Here is a 22,591-nt window from a genome sequence, read left to right as displayed (position 1 = left end):
GTGTCGGCGGCGCTGCAGTGAGGAGCCGAAACGCTGTGTGTGGGGAGCGCTGCCGCGATGCCCAAATACTATGAGGAGAAGGAGGAGGACGGGCGGGCCTGTGCGGGGGTGCGGGAGGACCTGAGACAGTGTCTGCTCGAGACCTCCTGCGTCATACAGGTACGCGGGCGGGGCGGGGCCTGCTGAGAGACCCCCTGCGTCACACAGTCAATGGGGGGAGCTGGGCGGCCCCTTCCCTGTTCCCCCTGGTGACGGCCTCGGCCGGGACACTGCACCTGTCTCGCGCCCGGTCCCGCAGCGCCGTTGCCCCTGCAAAGCGGTTGGGTCCTCGCGGTTGCCCGGAGCCTGGGTCCCCCTTGACAAGTGGCCATGTACAAAGAGCAGCGTCTCACTCAGCAGATCTGCTCCCTGTGTGAGTCGGGCCCAGCCGGGACTGTGGGTGAGACAGTCACTGCTCCTCCGAGCCCCGTGGGGTTGCACAACTGAAAGGGAAGAGCTGGACACTGGTCTTCCCCAGCTGCCATCAGCAGAACTGTCCCGCCTAGTTACACCTGTACACGTAATTTGTTGAAGTCTTGCCTTTATTTACACATGTGCTACCCCATTGAAGGCATTAGTGTCCCAGCGTAAATGGCAAAAAACGTAATACATCTACCTTAGAATGGTCATTGGCTGAGTTCACCCACCTTATCTTAAGAACATAAGAACGGCCGTACTGGATCAGACCAAAGGTCCATCCAGCCCAGTATCCTGTCCTCTGACAGTGGCCAATGCCAGGTGCCCCAGAGGGAATGAACCTAACAGGTAATGATCAAGTGATCTCTCTCCTGCCATCCATCTCCAGCCTCTGACAAACAGAGGCTAGGGACACCATTCCTTACCCATCCTGGCTAATAGCCATTAATGGACCTTGGAAATTGGTTCCAAGGAGCCTTGGAAAGCCGGATGAAAATCTACCAGCTAGCACATGATAGTGATAAAACTAATAAAATATTATTTGTCTCAGGCAAATAGCCAAGCAAAGGAAGATTACTGTATCCATTTGGACTATTAATATTTTTGTCCGTTTCCTCATCTGAAAAATGGGAAATAATACAAGCGTATTGTTTGACGTAATGTTTGTTAAGCACTTCCAAAGTGAAAATTCTATATAGCGCTTTGTATTATTATTAGATCAATCTACTTTATTTTTTCTGGGTTAACATATCATCTATGTTTTATTGTGTCATTGGTTGCCACCTCTCATGACATGTCCTGCATGACAGAACCACTATTATATGATATATCATATTCTGTGCTGTCAAGATTTGTGACTTTAGGGTTGTTATTTAAAGAGAACTGGAATGCTCATTTTGACATCCAGGAGATTTTGAAGTTGCTAATAAGAAGCTATCTTCAAAATATAATACCTTTTCTCTTAATCATACCTATCTCTTAGTCAAACTAAACCTCAGCAGTACTGGAAATAACAAAAGTGCTCTTTATTTTGTTTGCTAAATTGATTGTTCGTATATAAACTGTCAGTATCAAAGCTACAAACTCTAGTGAAGATCAAAGAAGACAATTCATGGAAAGTCAATGTCAGTACAAGAATTAAAACTTCTTTAGCTATTTCGGACCTTGTGATTATTTCCGGACAAAGTACCTCCAGAGCTAATGTTGCTTGATAATGTTGCTTGGTCCACATTGTAACCAGCCGGTCAATAAAAACCAAAGAATTTGCCACTTTAGGCAACACCACCAACGTGAGATCACCATAACCTTTTATCCCTTGAATAATAGGCTATGGAGGCTTTGTAAAAAATCTTTGTACAGAGAGACTTGCACTGAGCGAAACTGCAGAAAATTAAAAAAAAAAAAAAAAAGTGACCAGTTATGAAAGTTTTGAGTGGTGAAGTTTTAGACCATGTTTTCCAATTACATAGGATAAATATCCTGAAAGGGCCATGCCCACTGTCTAACATGAGTTAGCAATAAACCTTTTTTCCTGGTGAAGATGCAGCCTCTGAGTAGGTTTATGTGCAGCTACTGAAAATCTATAAACATTAGATGCCATTTTTACCTGATCATTTTCTATTTTAAAAAAGAATGTTGTTCTACACCTGAGCTTTTGTTTTTGAACTGCCATCTTTCCATCTAAAATCCAAAGGAGAAATGAACTGTTAATGTTTGTCAAACACTCTCTGAACATGTGAATTGCTACATATATGCCAAGTATGCAAAAGGGTTCAGTTGCTGTGATGGCATTGATACTTAAACTTCTTTAACAACTTACTGAGCACTGCAAGTTTTCAAGCAGTATATTACCTTTATGGACATCTCATTTTAAATAGACCAGAAAATCTTGCCCTCTTTCATGATATACTGAAACCGAGTAGAAATGTAGGAATGAGAATTCCACAATGATTTATTTACTTTAGAGGCACCTACAATAGAGATAAGTATAAATAAACAGAATCATTGTAAGGGCTTGTCTATACTTACGCGCTGGTTCGGCGGCAGGCAATCAAACTTCTGGGTTCGATTTATCGCGTCTTGTCTGGACGCGATAAATCGAACCCAGAAGTGCTCCCCGTCGACTCCGGTAATCCTGCTCGGCGCGGCGGAGTCGACGGGGGAGCCTGCCTGCCGCGTCTGGACCACGGTAAGTTCGAACTAAGGTACGTCGACTTCAGCTACGTTATTCACGTAGCTGAAGTTGCGTACCTTAGTTCGAATTGGGGGGTTAGTGTAGACCAGGCCTAAGAGAAGGTGTGTGTGTGTGACCCCTAAGAATTCCTCAGTTCTGACTGGCAAAGGGTTCAATCTTCTGTACCAGTAAGTAACTCTTGACAGGCCTGCCAAACTCACTATACCTAGCACATTGCTTTCCATAAAAGATGTCATGTACAATCGTAAATTAAAGCCAGAAAACACAGTGATCATAAATATGCTTGTGAAATGTCTGTACGGATATGATGTAAAAAGTTATATATGTACAGTATAAAGGAAATATGTTCCTACAGTCTGAATCAAGGCAAAGTTGACAAAGAAGTACCTACCAGACAAAAGATTGTATATCACCTGTCTGCCTCAGTTCACAATGTAAATTAAGCATTGTAAGCCAATACAATGGAAGCCCTGTTTGCATACAAGTCAGCATGGGGATGTGACATAAACTTTGTGGGGTGCAAGGGAGGCATCCCAACTTCGATATCCAATAATTAATTTGGGGGGATAAAAGAGAAGGCAAAAGGATACATCTTTATCCTGCACCTGAGGAAGTAATCAGTCAGTGGGATTTCATTCATGAAAACAGGATCCTAACCTTTGGAAACACTACAAAAGACATTTTGGGTGAGATAAAATTCCTTAGTCAGAAGGTCAACCTACTAAGTTAAGTTTAATTTCTAGAAAGTATGCTATGCCTTTTGTTTTATAAATAATATTTCTATTTTTATTGTCCTTACTATTAAATGTTAACCATTGATAACAAATATATCTCAGTGCTGAGCTGATTCTCAGTTAAATCAAACAAGCTGGTATGTGAGCTGTTCCCTTGGGGATAGTAAACCTGGTATTCTTGTGAGTAGCCAGTGACAGGCAGGATATCACAGGGGAATGCTTCAAAGGGGCATGGGGATTAGGGTATGCCTATCATAACAAGAAAAGTGAGGACTAGCATTGCCCAGTGGAGGTTCTTTGGGTGGCCAACAGGCAGGAAGGATCAGGGAAGTGATACCCAATTAAGCACCAGCAAGTCTCTCTCTCACTGGAGGCAGGGGGCTAACAGTAACTCAGTGTCCTGGGCACCCCAAGGAAGTATCACGGTGTGTTAGTTTATAGTGTGTAGTCATGAGCTGGGAAAATGTGTGTTCACTGAAACAGAAATGTTGAAATTTGATCATACAGAACTTCAGGTATGGTAGTGTGATTTTTTTCCTATAAAAAGTCAAATGGTTGTGTTAGAAATTCAGTACTGTATACACATCTTTTGAGTGGTTTTAGATTTATTCACACTGAACTTAACATAATGCTAAAAGCAAGCTATCATCACGAGAAGACCAAAAACAAAAACAAAACAAAACAGTGGTAATTGCGCTGGTGAAAGGTGTCAACTAGACAGTCTTGGAGACAGAAGTTTTCTACTTACCTACACAACACATACGACATAGACAGCATACAGGGCAACAGCAAACATATAATATTTTAACAAAACAAGCATATGGATTTTTGAATTTAGTTAAACATTCAAGTTTTTTTAAATCAGGTTTCTTTTTGTTAAAATTGTTTTTAACCAAAATAGTTTAAAAGAAATATTTAAAAAAATAAACAAAAATTAAATAGACTATGTCAGCCAGGTCAACATGAGAAACTTAAAATATTGGCTTCTGCAGCTAACTCAGTCGTCTTCACCTTCATTTTTCTGTTTGTTCATAATCTGGAAAAGAAAAACAAGCTTTCCTGCTTTTTCAGGTCCCAAATGATTTCTCAATTTAGAATGAATTCAAAGGAAGAAAATATTCTTTCTATACCAGCAGAAGCTACTGCTGTTAAAAGTGAGATTCTCACTTCAACAGTCTCTGAATCCAAGTGCTTAAGTGACTTCCACCAGTTCACTAGTGTGACTTTCTTTAAAATATCAGAAAACGTATATTTCTTGAATGGTCCACCCTTACTCCGAAGTTTATTATAGTTGGCATTATGGAGGGATGATTGCTGGATGTCCATGTCCTAGCCAACTCCTCTCTTCAGCAGTTAAGGTTTGACCCTGGTACCAAGTATTGAGAATATTTGCAAGAAAATGAGCTGGAGATAGTGCTTGTCCCATTTGTTTTTTTAATGCTTGTAATTTAACTCTGTCATTGCATAGTTCTCTTTTTAAGATCTCACTCCGTTCCTTCCAAATTTCAACAGCATCAGCAATAAAACAGCTGTTTCCCTGCATTTTGTTCAAGGCTACAGAAATAGGCTTCAAGGTACTCAGCATGAGTTCAACATTTCTCTTAAGCCCAATATTGAGAATTTTGGCTGTGACAGTGCCATCTATTTTTTCACAATTTTGTTCACAAACTGTCATCAGATTAAGCCAGTTCTTGATATAGTGCTCAAAACAGTGCACTACTGTGTTCCATTGCATGTCTTGTGGGAGAGTTAGCTTGGTTCCTCCCACTTTTTTCAGAGCAGCTGCTGCAAAGTGGTTGTTACGGAAGTATTTTGCAATTTCAACAACATTAGCCTTTATTTCTGGAACACAGAAGTCTTTGGCTAGGAGGTGCATCAAATGAGCACTGCAACTGTATTTTATTAGCTTGGGACTCTCTTCTAAATTTCTTCTCATCTTGGATACATTTTCAGCATGTGACCAAGCTGTGTACTAGACATTTGAATTTTTTTTCACAGTTTGTTATAGTTTTTACTGCTAATTCTTGTAAGTATTCTGTGTATGCATTTCCTAATGTATCAGTTGTTTCTGTAAGGAAGACATTCCCTTCTTCTGTTGTCACACAAGCACATACAACAGGATCATTGTGGACATTGCTCCACCCATCAAGACTCAGGTTAACAATTTTACCCTCTAGACCTTCTGCACACTGCTCAATTTCTCTTTCATACACTTTATCCAGCAATTTGCCTGCGATATCTGCTCTGTTGGGTGAACTGTATCCTGGTCTTAATGACTGAACCATGTTAATGAAGTGTGGGTTCTCAATCATACGGAAAGGAGAGTTTGTTGCATAAACAAATCGGGCAATATTTCATCAATTCCTTTTTTTTGTAATCTGCTGGTTCTTATCACAAACTTATCTATGGTTGTTTCTGGATGATGGAGATTTTTTTTTTTCTTTTTGCTACAGGTGATATACTGTGGCTATGTGACAAAGTGGTGTGACTGAAACACTATCATTGGCATATAACTCTGAAACAATAGAAAATGATGGTGATCTTGAAGGTGGATAGTCTTCAGAATCCTGTATGTTCTCCTAAACAAAATAAGTCAATGCAGTTATTTAATTATTAATTCCATACTGCTCAGTTAGTATCACTCATTGCATTCACTGACATTCAGTACGACTTCAAAGGTGAAATTGTAAAAGGAAGATCTGCCTATTTCAGCTATTTATTTTTATCACAACTGCATCTAAAATGATAGTACCATAGAGTAACAACTATATTTTTTTGCTCAAACATGAGAATTCAAGAATAGTCCAGAAGGAAGACAGGCAGTCCTCAAGAAAGAAGTATGACATAAAAAAGTTTACCAACCTGAAGATCCTGCATGTTCAGATATGTTCATTTCATCATCTTCAGTGCAGCTTCCTCCTGAGAAGGAACACTTCTCATGAAGTTGTTTCATTCGGGCAACCAGACCTTGCATTTCTTTGTGCACTGTTTGCATTTTGCACACCATGCCTGTCTTACCCACAGGTAGAGGAACTTCATGAAAATATTCCCAAACTGGGTCTCTTTTATGGCCTACTGCCATTATAGGTTTTCCCTTCTAGTGAGAGAATGGTATGGTAGATCTCAAATCAATGAAGGCTACACTCAGAAAGACCTCAAAACTTCTGGAATATGCTGCTCAAACAGTTTCACTTTTGTTTCTACTGCCTGTCCCTCCCTTCTCACATTTATCTCCAGACTTCTTTTCCTTGTCCAGGTCTATTCCGCCCCCAACAATCTTATATTCATTGAACTTTTTTGAAATTTTGCACTTTTAGAGAGAGGTAAGGGATTGACTCTATGTACACAAATTTGCAGAGGGACAATAGGGTTGAGGTCTGTTATTTCTCACCTCTATATATTATTGATTTATTTATTTCAAAACATTTTTGCTGTTAACAAGCATGTTACCTCTGGAGAGACAAATCCACAGTTTGAGAACTGCAAAATTAAGCATCTCTGATGGTATCTTCTAGACTGAGCACTGAGTCCCGTTGGGTAGATAGAAAGATTAACCTAAACAATCTATACAGAAGCCCCTGGAACCCCATAAGATTGGATCCCTAATCCATGAACTATTGGAACTCATTTACAAAAGTTTTCTTAAACATTACATGAATATATTGTCTCATATTATAGAATTAGAATGTTCCATGATGAGATACATTATAGCTCAAAGCTATCTTTATTAAAACTATCTTTAGATAGGTTTTTTCCTCAAAAAGCATTTTATCAAAAAAATGTGATTTAAATAAAAATTCCGGGGGGGGGGGGGGTTGTTTGTTTGTTTTGTTTTTTAAATTATTGATTTTTATCCACCCTGGTCTTCATTTTACTGATACAAGCACATGTCTTTGAAGTTGGGGGAGGAAGGGAAGAATTATTATCTGCACTTTCACAACTCTCAGGAACTTACCACAGCAAAGAACACAAGTTAAAGGACCTTGGACTGAGTTTCAACAGTGTGCACAGGACTTTTTAGAGGTGCCTTGTCTGTAGTGTCCTTTCCACTGAAGAAATACACTGGATTCTTATACTGTTATGTTTCATATGACAGGAAGGAAAAAGCCCCAGACAATGCTTGAAGGAAGGACACTGCAGAAGTTTGCAGGTTTCGTTTTTTGAGTGCAAAAGGTCAATGGTAAGTGATTGGTTTGATTGTTTTTTAGTCTTTGCCAATGTTTTTTTTTTTTCTAAAAGATTCTGATGAGGAAGAAGACACGATTGAAATTAATCAAATTGACATCATTAAGTAGAATAGCTCCTTACTTGTCATAATTGTAATTGGTCCTTAATAAATGTTAGCTCTTGTGAACATTAGTATAGCACATCTTTCTCACTCAAGCAAAACAAGGAATTAGGTTGTGGGTATAATCCAACAAGATATTCATATTTCAATTGGAGAAGGCTCAGAGTGTGACAGCTACAAAAAAATAGGAAATGATTAACAAAATTGGGGTTATTTTAAATATGAAAGATCAATAGGTAAAATAGCTTTTTAATATTTAAGATTGATAATTAGCCATACCTTAATCTTATCTATTTGAGATCATTGGAAGAAACAGAACGGGGGGACATTGATTTAAGTTTAGAGGAAACTCATTAAAGGATCATTTTACTGTGGTAATGGACTTCTGCTTTCCACTTGAAGTTTTGTAGTTTTAATATAATGTACTTAGGTAATAATTGGATGACTGTTAATTTAAGGAGATATGTCAGTTTTATGATGGAGTGACAAACTCTCCTTTTGGGAGTGAGTGCTCAAGTACCACAGCGAGAAGCCTATTATAAATACCTACCTAGATAGAAAAGGAGTTTCCCCAGACTGGCTATGGGTTTCTTGTATGGAAATGTTGACCTATGCTGTCATAAAGCTTTTTTGTAAAATAGGGTAGAGGCAGCAAAGTTGATATCAAACCATTCCACACATGATGGGCACATAGCCTGTTTTTGGTTTTACCTAATGTGTTACTTTGCTCTGTAATGAATAAACCCTGATTTTAATTTTAATTAAAGGGATGCAGAAGTAGAACATACCTAAGATCTTTCATCCCACTCTGCTGCTGTAGCCTCACAGCCTTCAACCCTCCTCCAGTGGAAACTGTCTTAATTCAGCTAGAGAGGAAAATGGAATTAAGCTAGAAATATGCTAGAAAAGTGTCTTTACTCTCCAGCATGTCTACAACAACACTGTAACAATCTTCAAATATTTCTCACTATAGTTCAGTATGTAACAAGGACAGATGAAAAATACTAGGTAGGTGGTTCTCAAACTTAATTGATCACGCCCCTCTTCTTTGTGTCTGTAGTAGTTTATGCCTCCCCTCCCGCAGCACAAGTACATATACGGATTAGAAAAAAATCAACATGCACCCCTCACTAAATTTTAAAAACACTAAGGCATTGATTCAAACAGAGCCAACGATCCGTTGTAATAGCAAAAGCAAACCTGCGATTGTGGCTGATGCTTACAATTAAATGTGCACACCGCATTGTAGCAAACGGATTCATGTACAGATGGCAACGGCTTTGTATAATGCTATGCAAGCTTAACAGAAATCTGTCAAAATGCACAGCGCCATCTGAGGACCCGATATTTCTGGAGGAATCAGCTTTGCTAGTTATTCATTGCTGTGGGTAAAATGTGCACAGCAAGGGTGTACTTTTTTGTTTTTGTTTTCTTCTCAAGTATCTCATGCCCCCCAGAATACATTCCCCACCCTTTCCCCCGGGGGCCTCATCCCCCTGTTTGAGAACCACTGGATTAGATTATTTAGTCTGGAAAGGAAAAGAGTGAGAGATGATAATTATATTTAAATAGGAATGTAATAGAAAAGGCTGTTTGTGGACTTCTGCTTAACCTGTCCCATAATATAAGAAAAAAAAGACGTATTTGTTGACCAATTAAATTAAATGGCAACAAACTTAAAATGGAATTGTAAAAGATTTTGTATTCTGGAATTTTACTATCTCAGGGTACTAGTGAGGCAAATAATTTAGTACATTTTTTAAAGGATGTGGCACTGCATGCAAATACAAATACTTTGAACATTTACACTAGATTAAAATGATTAAGGTTTTCAGTTCTCATGCTTCAGGACATGAGACAATCAGCAGTTGGGTAAAGAATAAAGTATGCTTCTATGCTAGCAATTAGATACACAAATGGGCAGGGAGTGTACACGTTCCTCTCCCTGCACATGGCATGGTGACTGGTGTAATATGGTCAACCTTATGTTTTACCTAACTTTTTATTGTGCTATAGCAGTGAATTCTAGTTAATGATTTTGCATAGTAGTAATCTATTCCTCAAATTTAAGTGTGTGGAACATACTAACTTAATTATTGTTGGATTCAAGAATACTCAGTCATCACAACCTTGAAGACGGAAAACTTAAGAGGAACTATGCCAGGCCAAAATAATGTGGCCCTTCTTGCTGCCATATCTCTTGCAGTGCTAAAAACAATCTACTGTACAGCAGCTATCCACTCTCAGCTTTAGGAAATGCTGGTGTACAGTAAATCTTTAGGCTTTTCCCTCCAATTATATATCCATGTATTATTTCCCTCCGATATTAGCTTGCATTTTCCTAAATTGAATCTCACTTTATATTTTACCCATATTTATAGACTCTGTAGGTTCCTTTTTATATTATCCCAGCCTCACTAGTGTTTGCAACACCTTCCATTTTAACTTAATCTGAATTTGCTGTGTACCACATTCTCCAGTTCATGAATGATGATCAGTAAGATAAGACTAATGAGTATTCTCTACAGTACCTCACTTACACACTTCCTCGCTCTCCCGACTCTATTGTACCACTTACTATTATTCTGTTTATGGTCCTTTAGCACTGTCATGTAGACTTCAGATTTGCTGATCAGTCACCTAGTATTAATTATGAGTAAGATTTCTGAGTACAGTTCTACCATGTACTTTCACACCAGTCTTGTGTCTTTTTATGGAGAAATAATTTATTCTCTTCAGTGACTTTTTCTTTACTGTATCCTTGTTTGTAAAGTGCCAGAAATAGAAACAAAGTTGCTTCAAAGCAGTTCTAATAGTAGTATTTTACATTTTGCAACATGTTGACTTAATTATTATTCAATTTTTAGTTGGATGGCAGAGCAAGATTCAGAGGAAGGAAGGGATACTGAAGCCTTTGTGAAGAGAGCCAAGCATGGGGATTTGTGGGTGTATCAGTGCTTTAAGCAAAATACAGAGACTAAAATAAGAAGAGTACATCATCTGCATCCTCCCAGTCATGAAGTATTCTCATGGAAAATACCTGCTTTCAAGAACTCTGATAGATTGAGGCTGACATGCACCTAAAATACTGAAAAGAAAACCAATATTAGGCTTGCAGTTTGAAGTGATATGAAATGCCCTAATTCATTTTAAATAAACTATGCAAAATCCAAAATAAGCTGTAGCAATCTTTAGCTGAGTCAATTTGTTTTGAAATTGAGATTTCCTTTCAGTTTTTAGGTTTGTAGTTTTATTTATCTAAAACCTTAAAACATTGTCAGAATGAAATATTATAAAATGATTGAAATTGGTAGACCGCTTGAGTAATGTTCTGCAGTATCATTCAGGAAACCTAAGATAGATCTCTTGTTTCCCAGTTTGGCAGGGCCGACATACACTGAAATGTACAGGTTAGCCTCTGGGGAAGAGAGTGGCTTATATTGCTCAATAGTGAGTTCCAGTTAGAGTGCAGTTGGTACCTGTCCAGTCCCCAAGAACTGTGACAACATCTCTTCATCCCTCCACAAAATTCTTTTTTTAATATGATGGTTGGTGTAAGTTCATTCATACATTGTAGCCTTTCATTACTGAAGAGCTAAATTAAAGTTGGGGTTACTCTTAAAAATTAAAATATGTCTGTCTGAAAGTGATTGTTCATATCGAAAAACAACCACTGCTTTTAAGAGAAATATAGTTCATCTGACCAGTACTAGTGTATAGCTGAAGAGTTGCATATGAGAAGTAAGAGTAATTAAATGTCATGTTTTTCACCCAGACATGCAGCTGAAGAGATATCGGTTGTCGCTTTTATCATAGTGTGCCGACAACAGCCTCTAGATTCCTTTGAGGTTATGCTTGACTTTTCCCCCTTACTACCCAAACAAATATACTTTACACACTTGACCACAATTCAGAATTACATTTTTTCTTACCTTTGTATTAAACATTAATTATGTACCACAAACTTTATAATTTTTTTAAAAAATTCTTATTCCTGCATTCTTATTCCTTTCTGTACTCTAAAATGTATATATGGGTGTACAATTTTCAAGTTGTCATTCACATTAATTTAAATTATGACTGGTTTTCTACGGTAAAGTTGTTTTTTAAACTCTTAGCATTTCCACATGTTCCTTTTGTACAACTTAATTCACAAGTTTGTATAATTGCACAAGTCATAATGTAGTTCAGCTGGAAGACCAAACTATAAATGGGAGAAAAGGAAAAATGTTTGATTTTGATTTTTTTCTTTAAATCAAGGATGTCTCCTCCCAGTGCCAGATCTGTCTGTAACATGTAAGTATTGGAGGATGTTCTTTATGATATATGCTGCCTAGAGTTAGGCATTTCACAGGTCTAAAAATAGTTGGTCAGTTGATTTGTCATATATTTTAAAGCACTAATTTATTAGAATGGGAACAGTAGTAACAAAAGAGAGGAAGACTTCATTTCTAATAGGCTTAGCTCAGATACTTACTCTTAATTACAAAAAAAAAATTACTTAACTGAGTTATTTCATCTTAGAATAATGCAAATAACCATGAAACCAAGTTCTAAAAAATGAAAGAATGGCACCATAATGCAATCAAAAATGTAGGCAACCACCTACTGTGACGGGTTGGATCACAGAAACCCCCTTGGGAGCTGCCACCCGATGTGCAAAGACTACCCCTGCTTCTGTTTTCCCTGCCAGCTCAGGACTCCAGCACCCTGTCTTGCTGAGCCAGACACTCCCGTTTGGCTCCAGACACAGACCCAGGGTCTGAATCACTTGTCCCAAAGCTGCAAGTTTACCCGAAAACAGCTCACAGTAGCGTGCTTGTCTTTAGCACTCAGATGCCCAACTCCCAATGGGGTCTAAACCCAGATAAATCCGTTTTACCCTGCATAAAGTTTATGCAGGGCAAACTCATAAATTGTTCGCCCTCTATAACACTGATAGAGAGATATGCACAGTTGTTTGCTCCCCCAGGTATTAATACATACTCTGAGTAAATTACTAAATAGAAAGTGATTTTATTAAATACAGACAGTAGGATTTAAGTGGTTCAAAGTAGTAACAGACAGAACAAAGTAAGTCACCAAGCAAAATAAAATAAAATGCGCAGATCTATGCCTAATCAAACTGAATACAGATAATTTCCTCACCAGTTCCAGAATGCTCCCTTCTACAGGCTAATCTCCTTTTAGCCTGGGTCCAGCAATCACTCACACCCCCTGTAGTTACTGTCCTTTGTTTCAGTCTCCTTCAAGTATCCTGGGGGGGGTGGAGAGGCTCCTTCTTTAGCCAGCTGAAGACAACCTGGAGGGGTCTCCCACAGGTTTAAGTAGACTCTCTCTTGTGGGTGGAGACCCCCCTCCTCCCTCCTATGCAAAGCCCAGCTCCAAGATGGAGTTTTGGAGTCACCTGGGCAAGTCACATGCCCCTGCATGACTCAGTCTTTGCAGGCCCACGCCATTGTCCACATGGCATCTTGCATGTCTCCAGGAAGACTTCTCATGTGGATTGGAGCATTCCAAGATGCATTGTTCCCTAAGTGTCTCCTGATCAGGTACTTAACCTGGCAAATTCCTTCCTAAAGAAGCTGACCAAATGCCTCACAAAGCTTACTTAGAAATCAGGCAAGCATACAGCCCATATTCTTAACCTCGAGTAGAAAATGATATATATGTACAAATAGGGTGAATAGATATAGTAGACCATAACCCTTACGGAGATATGTTACATGGCACAGGCAGCACAAAACATATTCCAGTTATGTCATACATACATTTATAAGCACCCCCTCCCCATAAAGCCTTATGGGGTACACTGTCACACCTACATCAGCGTGTTCTTGCTGGAACATGTCAGTACAGTAACTCCTCACTGAACGTTGTCCCGGTTAACTTTGTTTTGTTATTACGTCGCTGATCTATTAGAGAACATACTTGTTTAAAGTTGCACGATGTTCGCTTATAACATTGTTTGGCCGCCGCCTGCTAGTACAGTACTTTGTCCACTACTTGCAGGATTTTCTGTAAGAGTAGCCCCTCGGAGCTAGCAGGTGGCGGCTTGGAACCAAGGTTGGCTGGCAGCCCCCCTTCAGCTCCCCTCCACCAGCACCTCCTGCCTGACAGTGGGCCCCGTGGGTAGGCGCCTCTCCTATCCCTCCCTGCACCTTCCACCTGCAGCAATCAGCTGTGTCGCAGTGTTCAGGAAGCTCTGGGGGGGAGGAACGAGGATACGGCATGCAGCCTCACCCCTCCCTCCCTGTACCTCCCGCCTGCAGCAATCAGCTGTTTCTCAGCATTCAGGAGGGTGGGGAGGAGCAAGGATGTAGCGTGTTTGGGAGAAGGGGGTTGAGCAAAGGTGGGCGGAGAAGGGGGTTGAGCACCCTCCTTCACTTTGGAAAGAACAGCAAGAGGAGCAGCCGGACAATCCATCCTCTGACTCAACCAGGCTTCACAATAATCATTGCTGAGAAGAGTATTAAATTGTTTAAAACTTGTACCTGTATTACTTTGTTTAAACTTGTACTGTATATTTATATAATGTCTTTTGTCTGGCAAAAAAAATTCTCTGGAACCTAGCCCCCTCTACATTTACATTAATTCTTATGGGGAAATTTGATTCACTTAACATCATTTTGCTTAAAGTTGCATTTTTCAAAAACATAACTACAACGTTAAGCTAGGAGTTACTGTATTTGAGTGTGATCAAATAATAGGTGATCAATTGGCATTTTTTGACCAGTTTTTAAGCCTAATATTGCCACTCAGTTTTCTTATAACTATTCATGAGAGTGGGATTCCTTTACTTCTGTTCTTATAGTTTGGCTCCAGGGGGACCAAACAAGGCAATTTGCCACTTTATATACCCTTATCTAAGCCATGTTCCGTCTTGGTAACAAAACAAGATTTATACCAGTAGTTAAACAAAGTAAGGCACACACAAAACATACTGTAACCAAAACTTAGGGTTACCCAAGAACTAATTTCTGAAAAAGGCTTTTTAATACTCAATACTTAACTCTGTATTTAATAAGAAAACTCTCCAACAGTTTCTCAATGCTCTTTCAAGGGCATGTACTTTAAAAACAAACATAAAATCCTCTCCAAAGTGCATTGGTGCCCTAACCCAGACATCTTTGCTGTGAATAGTTTAACCTTACAACCAGGGCATCTTTGTACCCAAAATATATAGAGGCATCATGAGGAAATATTTTGACAACTCTTCATATTCCTTTTATGGAAAATTTAATGTTGCAGAGGTCAGTTTTCTCACATTCTGTCTTCCACCAAGTCGATCGGAGTATAAAGAAGAAATGTCTCCAAACACAAGATAAAACAAGCAAGGAGATTCATTAAATGTGAAAAAGTACTAGCCCAAATATGAGCTTGGTGTATGCAATATTCAGTTAAATTAGCTATACCCTTAGATAGTTATTTTCAGCTAACATTAAAGCAGTTTAAAAGTGGCTGCTTTGTACGGGGAAAATCTTTTGGAGCCCTTTAAAAGCCAAATAGCCTTAAAAATGATAATTTAACTCTTAAAATGGGGGGAATCAAAGTAATTTTAGCCAACCTGATTAGTAAACTAGAACATAAGACATGTAAATCAGAAAATGAGTGTAAGGCTAAAGATAGCTACCAGCTTTTGCCTACCTTCTCTGATGGATAATTAATACATACACTGCTAACTGGAAGGCCAGGCCCAAGAATGGCTGGACGTTTGTAATGATAAACAATGTCTTTTTTTTTTTTTTAAGCGTTTGGTAGTTTTTGAAATAGATAAAATTTGATTGTTTTGTGCAAGAACGTTAAACAATTTTTCTTATGGAGTTTTCCTCTATGTTTAGATATATAATATGTGTTAATCTATCTTGTATTACTCCTGAGGGAATTCGGTGCCAAAAAAATTAAAATTCTGTGCACAATATTTTAAAAATGCAAATTGTATTTGTCAATAAATAAATGTGGCGGCTCCAGCATGGCAGTGGGGAGTACAGGGCACTGGCTGCATGGAGCTGGGAGATCAACCTGCAACCGCCTCACCAGGACACGGACTCAGGGGGTGAGGCTACCCCTGACACAGCGCAATGGCTGGGCCTGCCCCAGAAATACCCCGGAGCACTGGCCCTCGGCACCAGGTGTGAGCAGGCAGATGCAGAGCGGTGGTGTGGGGCAGAGCCCAGCGGGTGGTCTTGGGGTGGAGGGATAGAGCTCAGCAGGGGGGTATGGGTGCAGTAGAGCTCTGAATGCAGAGGGTGAGGTTTGGCGGAGGGGGGTGTTCAATTCGGGCAGGAAGCAGTCAGGGGCGGTACGGTGCTGGGGGATTTCTGTGGGTGGTTTTGACCCAGCCCTGGCCGCTCCTTGCAGGGGAAGGGGAAGAAGAAGAGGAAGTCCTGGAACTAGCAGGACAGGAACCACTGACCCAGGTGTCCCCAGCCACCGCACCCCCTCTCCTCGCAGTGATTTACTTCTCTGCCAGCTGCTCCAGGCACCCAAAACAATATGCTCACACTGCTGGAGAGGGGTACATGACTGCACTTGCAGCTTCCCTGTCACAAAGTCATTTTTCTGTGGGGAAGCAAATGTGAATTCTGTGTGCCCACCGTCGTACAGAATTGTCCCAGGAGTTAAATGGTATGTGTGATGAGTTGGAACCCCCCACCCCTTCTGGGATGCCACCCTGATGTGCTGCGGTTTAACTGAGCCTCCCCTGCTCAATCAGACTGGGCTCCCTCTCCTTGCTTTGCTGAATTAGGTTGTCCGGTCTCCTGCAGTACACACACACACACACACACAAACACACGTAGGGACACACCCCTCTGCAGACACAGACTGAAGTCAACTCTGTGTGAGGGGACTCCCCCAGAACTCATGTGCACAAATCTTTTTGGGAGATAAACCCAAAATAATATTGTCTTGCACTGTATAGAAAAATCTGCACAGTGCAAACTTAAAAAAATCCGTCCTCTTCCTCAATGTGAAGAGAGGTGTGCACACTTCTTCCCCCCTTCACCTCCTAGTTAGAAATTACATAAACTGGGTTATATTATAAACAAGAAATAAGTTTATTAACTACCAAAGGTGAATTTTAAGTAACTTGAGTGGCTTGAGTAACCAGAAACTTTAAATTGGTAATGTGGCATTGTTTTTATTTTTTAAAACATAAATACAATTTTTAAAACCTTCCTATTTTCCCTTTTCTCCCTGTCTTTCCATGTTCTTAATGACCCTCAGACCATTTTTGTTTTAGCTGGTGGTGGTGTGGCTTTAATGCAAACATCATCAGAACAATATCAAACAATTCTGAAGTTCTTGAAAGCGTTTTAATTCTATCCTGGGATTAATCTTCTAATTTTGTCCATGACATCATGTCCTGATGTTCACTGCTGTATGGGGATTTTTCAGAAAAATATTACATATATGGAGAGTTATTTCTTGCACTGCATTATGTTTTATTTTCAGGACTTAAAATAGGTTGATTAATATTTCTCATAGATACTGACAGGAGAAGAAGCCACTGCTTAGAGACAGGAACACCCTTACGAATGACCATAATGAGGTCACTAGCAGGTGATATATTTAAGACACTTTTCTGATGCAGTATTTTAATAAATATTTCTTAGGGGTTTTTTCATATGAAGCTGGGTTTTTGATGAGAGTTTTGATGTTCTCTGTTCTTAATGAATAGGGATTAATCAATGGGCTGCAAGCAGGAGCGGCGTCAGGGTTTTTGCCGCCCTAGGCAGCAGCGCTCCTCCTCGGAGCATTCGGCGGCGGGGGTCCTTCCGCTCCGCGTCTTCGGGGCACTTCAGCGGCGGGTCCCAGAGCGAGTGAAGGACTTGCCGCCGAATTTCCGCTGAAGACCTGGAGTGGAAGGACCCCCCGCCACCGAATTTCTGCCGAGGATGGCAAAATGCCGCCCCCCAAATCCTGCCGCCCTAGGCAACTGCCTAGGGTCTCCTAGTGGAAGCGCCGGCCCTGGCTGCAAGAGACAGAAGGAAGTAATTGCAGTAATTCCACCAAGGTTTTTGGTGAGATAAATCACACAATTAAATCTCAATTGATTTATGACAGCATCACAGCCAGCCCCGAACTGAACGTTTCTTATTTTTACTGTTGATTTCTTTTTAATAGGGATCTAACAAGAGTTGGGAAAGAAACAGTAAATAAATAAGATCAACTGAATGCTGAAACTGTGAAGTTGGCCTTTTGGGAGTACTGAAAGTCAGTTACTTCTCCCCACTTATTTACAGGCTGAAGATGGTTACTTATTTCATAGATTCTAATTTTAAAATATGTTCTTGTAAAATGATGCTATTGTATAATTTCTTTTTAATTTACGCCTGGGGCGGTAAGGTTTATGAATGGGTTATTCTTTTGTGAATTTGGGGCCAGGGATGTGTTTTTCCCACAAGTCTTTTTTTTGGGGGGGCGAGGGGGGAAGACATCTTTCAGTAGATGTCTGTTGCAACATGTCTTGATGGTTTTTACTCACATACCCAGCTGTACTCCATCAATGACTGCTGCAGGGTGATCAAGACAGTTGAACAATACTATTGCAGATTGTAACAGATTGTAAATACGGAGGTCTAGGTCAGAAGAGACCAATTGTGGGTCCTTGGCATGGTGGGCACAGTGAGAATAAATAGGAAGAGTGCGTGCTTCAGGCATGGACCACAGAACATCACTTGTCTAAGATCCTTTCTTTAGATTCATGTTGTTCAGTACTAGAATAAAATGTATACAAAGCCCTTTATGGCTTGAGTCCTGGGTATCAGATGAACTGCCTCTTTCTCCTGGCAGCTGAGATCATCAGGGACCTTAGAGCTGAAATTCCTAGATTTATACTTATGGATGCTGGTAGTGGTGCATACTCAGTGGAGAGCCCCCTATTTTGAAACTCATTTCCTATCTTGGTCTGACAGAGCACATGTTTTATGACCTTTTGGCTGTGCACTCAGGCTTTTTATGAGCAGATGGCTTATTTTGGAGGGACTCTTTCTTTTTTTCTGGTAGACATAGGAAATCTGTTTAGTGACTCTTCCTATTTGTTTTATTTTGTTGTTTTTAAGAGGGTTAATTTGAATAATGTTTGTATGCATTTTTAAATATGTATTGTTTCTGAGTGTAGATCAGTGGTGTCCAAAATGTGGCACTCAAGGCTCTAACCTGTGGCTGCGGGCAAATGTTAAAAACATTGATGTTTGATTATCAATTGAAAATAGGCTCTCTGAGCTACATTCTGTGATTTTTATGTGTTTGAATCAGCCAAGACAATGCAGGGAGACGATAGGAGGCCTTGCCTACCGTCACTTTCCCTGTAGCCCTAGGAGTAGCTCTGGTGTGAGCCATGATTACTCTGAGCAACTTCACAGCTCCCCTTCTGACTGCCCGCTGCATCACAAGAGAGGGAGGAGCTCTGGTTGCTCCATTGCCTGTTTCACTGTTGTGCGGCGGGTGGAAGCTCTGTTGGCTCTGCCCCAATCTAGGGGAGCACCTAGCAAAAGATGGCTCCCTCCTCTACACAGTTGCTCAGGAGAAAGGAAAAGAGAAGCAGACAATTATGGCTTTCTGATTCTCTGCTCCAGCTGGATCAGAGTAGCCTGGGGCCTGATCTAACCTGAGTCAGCAGCTGGCAGCAGTCCTCTACAGGGCATACATACTAGCTGGAGATAGCCATAAACAGTAGAACCTCAGAGCTACGGACACCTCGGGAATGGAGGTTGTCTGTAACTCTGAAATGTTTCTAACTCTGAACAAAGCGCAGCTCGGGCTCAGGATCCAGCAGCTAACACTCCAGGCCAGGATTCAGCAGCAATTGAGCTCTGTACTCAGCCCCGGCATAAGTTTGCAAGCTTGTCCCACTCTGGGCAAGTGTGCGTGTGTGTGTGCGTGCGTGCGTGTGTGTGTGTAAACAGCTATGTAGACCCCCAGTGCTACTCCTGCTCTGCTGGCTCCAGCTGCCTTAGCCTGTAAGTGGTTGCCCCGCGAGTGGGGTTGGGGTGGGGACAGGGAGTCCAGATGTGCCTACCTTTAAGATGCAATACAGGCACAGTACAGTACTTGCCTTTTTTTGTCTCTGCTGCTGCCTGATTGGTTACGACTGGTTTCACATGGTTTCTGGTTGACCGGTCAGTCCGTAACTCTGGTGTTTGTATCTTTGAGGGTCTACTGTAGTAGTATACTCTAGCCACTCTTCATACTGATATGTTCCTTGCACACAGGAGCTAGCTGTCAACTGTTAAGGGGAATCCACAGCAGGTGACTTGGGGGTAAAACCTGCTCCATTTGTATGCCCTGAGCTATGCAAAGGAAATAGAATGAAACAGAAAGCTTGCCTTAAAATATCAATTGTGGCCCCTTGAATTTTTCAAAATACAATACAACCCCTGTTATCTGAGCCTCCATTATCTGGCTGTCTGTCTTAACTGAACCAGGTGGTGGGGCTGACAGCTGGAGCCCAGCTGCTGCCCAGGGCTGACTGCCGGAGGCCCACCGCTTCTCCTGATTATCCAAATTTTTGATTAGCGGATCTGGCCCCGGTCCCAATTAGATTGCATAAATGGGGGTCCATCTGCACAGGCCTTCTTGCAGGATTGGGACATTATTGGGATAATATAAAAATTTATTTTATAATTACATTGGAGTTATGTCTCATCTTAAATCCTAGTCTGTCTTGTTAAAAATACATAACTTGAATAAAAGTCAGCAATAGTCAAAACATAATTTTCTTTTTCCTACATGTGCTGTTAGTTTACTTTTGCACTTTAAATAGGTCATGGAGAAAAAACTTGTCAGTTTTGTTTTCAGATGCTCATGTTTCAAAAACTGCAGGAAATGTTTAAATCAAACCAAAAAATGGAAGAGGAAATCAGTAAGGTTATGTTTAATACAAAATTTAAATACCTGTGTCTCTTAGGATGCCTTTTATTTTGCCCCTTTTAAAGAAAATTCATAGAATATCAGGGTGGGAAGGGACCTCATCTAGTCCAACCCCCTGCTCAAAGCAGGACCAATCCCAAGATAGATTTTTGCCCCAGATCCCTAAATGGCCCCCTCAAGGATTGATCTCACAACCCTAGGTTTAGGAGGGGCCAATGCTCAAACCACTGAGCTATCCCTCCCCCCACCTGGATGTGTTGCCAACAGATGTAATTTCATTGCTGGTTTTATGATATTCAATGTTTATTTAAAGTCCAGCTTCCTTGAGACTGAGGTGAGAACCTCAGCTTTAATTTTTTTTTTTTTTTTTTTTTTTTGTAAAGTAACTTTCTAGCCTTCATGATTTCAAAGCAAATCTTGAAGATGTGACTGAGTGCACCCAGAAGGCTTCAAAACCTTAACACAAATAAGCAAAATCTCAATTTATTTTTAAGACAGTCACAAATTTCCAATTCATAGGGCGGGTACGAGACTGACTCAGTTCTGAAAGTTTGAGGTTGGCAGCAGTACTGTTCACAGGCTTGGATGGCCACAGCTTGTGGGTGCGGTTGCTGATCGTATGTGCTCACTGAAGTGCCAAGGGCACCTTGGGTCAGGGAGTGTCTCTTTTTGTACCCTGCACAGCGTGGCGCACCCTATTGGCTCTAGGTAACACAGTGCAGATTGCACAGATAGTGCTCCGCTGCACATTTTGGCTTGCACAAGGCAAGCAGAGCAGGCCCCCTCCTGTTGAAAGTGGGGGCCTATGCGTGCAGCAGGTGGAGACACAAGCATAGATGCTGGAAGGGACTAGGGGCGCACACACCCCCTGGCTTGAAGTGGTTTCCACCATATACAGGGTGTACAGCTTGGTTCAGCGGCTCTCAGCGCCCCCACTATACACATTGTTCCAGGGCTTCCGGACACAAGAGGCTCCTGGGCCCGCTGGAGGGAGAGGGGATTTACCTGCCCTCTGAGCGCCCCTGGGGCGGTGCGCGGCGGGCTGCCGGCGCTGCGGCAGAGGATGCGCTGGCAGGAGCAGCCCTGGAGGGGGGGCGAGGCGAGCGGCTGCAGCGGGAGGAGGGGCCGGGCTGCCTGTGCCGTCACAACCGGGTCGCTGCTGAGCGTGTCTGCGCCGCTGGAGCCGCGGCTGCGGGGTGGGGGCGGCGGAGCGGGGCGCTGCTGCGAGCCATGTTGGGCGGGAGCGGCTGAGGAGCGGGGCGGCGGAGGTAAGGCGGAGGCTCGTTTCCCGGGCTGTCCCCCCCCCCCAGCCTGCGGATGCCCGGGGGGCGGGCGCTGCGTTCGGTGCAGCAGCAGCCGGGGCGACCAGCGGGCGGCAGCGGCCCCTGCTCCGGACCGCGCCCCGGCTATGGCCAGGGGGCGCTCGGTTCCCCTGGCGCTGCCCCCGCGGGCAGGGCTGGTTCCCGGGGGGCCGGGGGAAGCGCCGCGCTGTCAGCAGCCCGCGCGTGGTGGGGGCGTTTGTGACCGTGGCTCCGGGCTGCCGGGGGTTTGGTTTCGAGCGCGGCTGCGGCGATGCCGGTGCCCGAGTGACAGCCCGGGCGCCTGCCTGGAGCCTGCCCCGCCGCGCCGCGCCGGGGCGGGATGTGACAGCAGCTCGGCTAGTGCGTGAGCGTGGCGACTGGCTGGTGCAGAGACCGAGGGCATCAGTTTGCAGGGAGGGAACAAATCCTGATTTGTAAGTAGTAAAAGCAGATCTCCGGGTGTCTGCGCGACAGCTGCTCAGCTACAGTGGTGTGGGCTAACCTGCAGGCCTGGCAGGCAGATACCGGGGCTTCTGCTCCTTGTGAGCATAGGAATCAGTGATGCATTAGTCAAGGGGTCTGCTGTATTTTCTACCCAAATAATGGGGAATGTTGAGTTTCCCTACTTAATCCCGCGGGTTAAGGTGTTCATATGCAGTATCCATTTTGAACAGGTTTATGATGCTTAATGTTTACTTAACAGGCAGTGTCAAGGTGTCTCTCCAATTTCAAAAAATCGTTT

At 42.0% G+C, this 22,591-nt stretch overlaps 2 protein-coding genes and 1 long non-coding RNA gene across 34 annotated transcripts in view; 2 read left to right on the top strand and 1 right to left on the bottom strand.

The window, feature by feature from the left end:
• The first annotated feature begins 26 nt into the window (after nt 1-26).
• On the top strand, nt 27-11,900 carry LOC101950826 (cytochrome c oxidase assembly factor 5). Its single transcript, XM_005283218.4, has 3 exons — nt 27-159; nt 7,481-7,564; nt 10,540-11,900. The coding sequence occupies exons 1-3, from the start codon at nt 58-60 to the stop codon at nt 10,579-10,581; spliced, it is 228 nt and encodes a 75-aa protein (XP_005283275.1). The 5' UTR covers nt 27-57; the 3' UTR covers nt 10,582-11,900.
• Nucleotides 10,539-15,608, bottom strand: LOC135982915 (uncharacterized). Its single transcript, XR_010600402.1, has 2 exons — nt 13,494-15,608; nt 10,539-12,277 (listed from the first exon to the last, which is right to left on the bottom strand). It is a non-coding gene; the product is annotated as an uncharacterized LOC135982915 (long non-coding RNA).
• Nucleotides 15,609-21,686: 6,078 nt separating this feature from the next.
• Nucleotides 21,687-22,591, top strand: part of INPP4A (inositol polyphosphate-4-phosphatase type I A) — a 192,388-nt gene continuing 191,483 nt past the window's right edge. For 12 of the 32 annotated variants that reach the window (XM_065591531.1, XM_065591528.1, XM_065591506.1 and 9 more), the window contains exon 1: nt 21,687-21,816. The gene's annotated coding sequence lies outside the window, so the exon portion shown is untranslated. Of the gene's footprint in view, nt 21,817-22,098; nt 22,284-22,591 lie in introns of those variants that run through there. The other 20 variants (XM_024104416.3, XM_024104415.3, XM_024104411.3 and 17 more) reach the window with 10 other exon arrangements.

This window comes from Chrysemys picta, chromosome 1 (genome assembly GCF_011386835.1).
Source record: "Chrysemys picta bellii isolate R12L10 chromosome 1, ASM1138683v2, whole genome shotgun sequence".
NCBI lineage: Eukaryota > Metazoa > Chordata > Testudines > Emydidae > Chrysemys > Chrysemys picta.
The sequence above is the reverse complement of the archived record's forward strand: the minus strand, read 5'-3'. Positions and strand labels throughout refer to the sequence as shown.

Coding starts and splice junctions, on each gene's coding strand:
- LOC101950826 (XM_005283218.4), top strand. CDS start 58: ATGCCCAAATACTATGAGGAGAAGGAGGAGGACGGGCGGGCCTGTGCG. Junction 160..7,480: donor AGACCTCCTGCGTCATACAG/GTACGCGGGCGG, acceptor TTCATATGACAG/GAAGGAAAAAGCCCCAGACA. Junction 7,565..10,539: donor TTGAGTGCAAAAGGTCAATG/GTAAGTGATTGG, acceptor TTCAATTTTTAG/TTGGATGGCAGAGCAAGATT.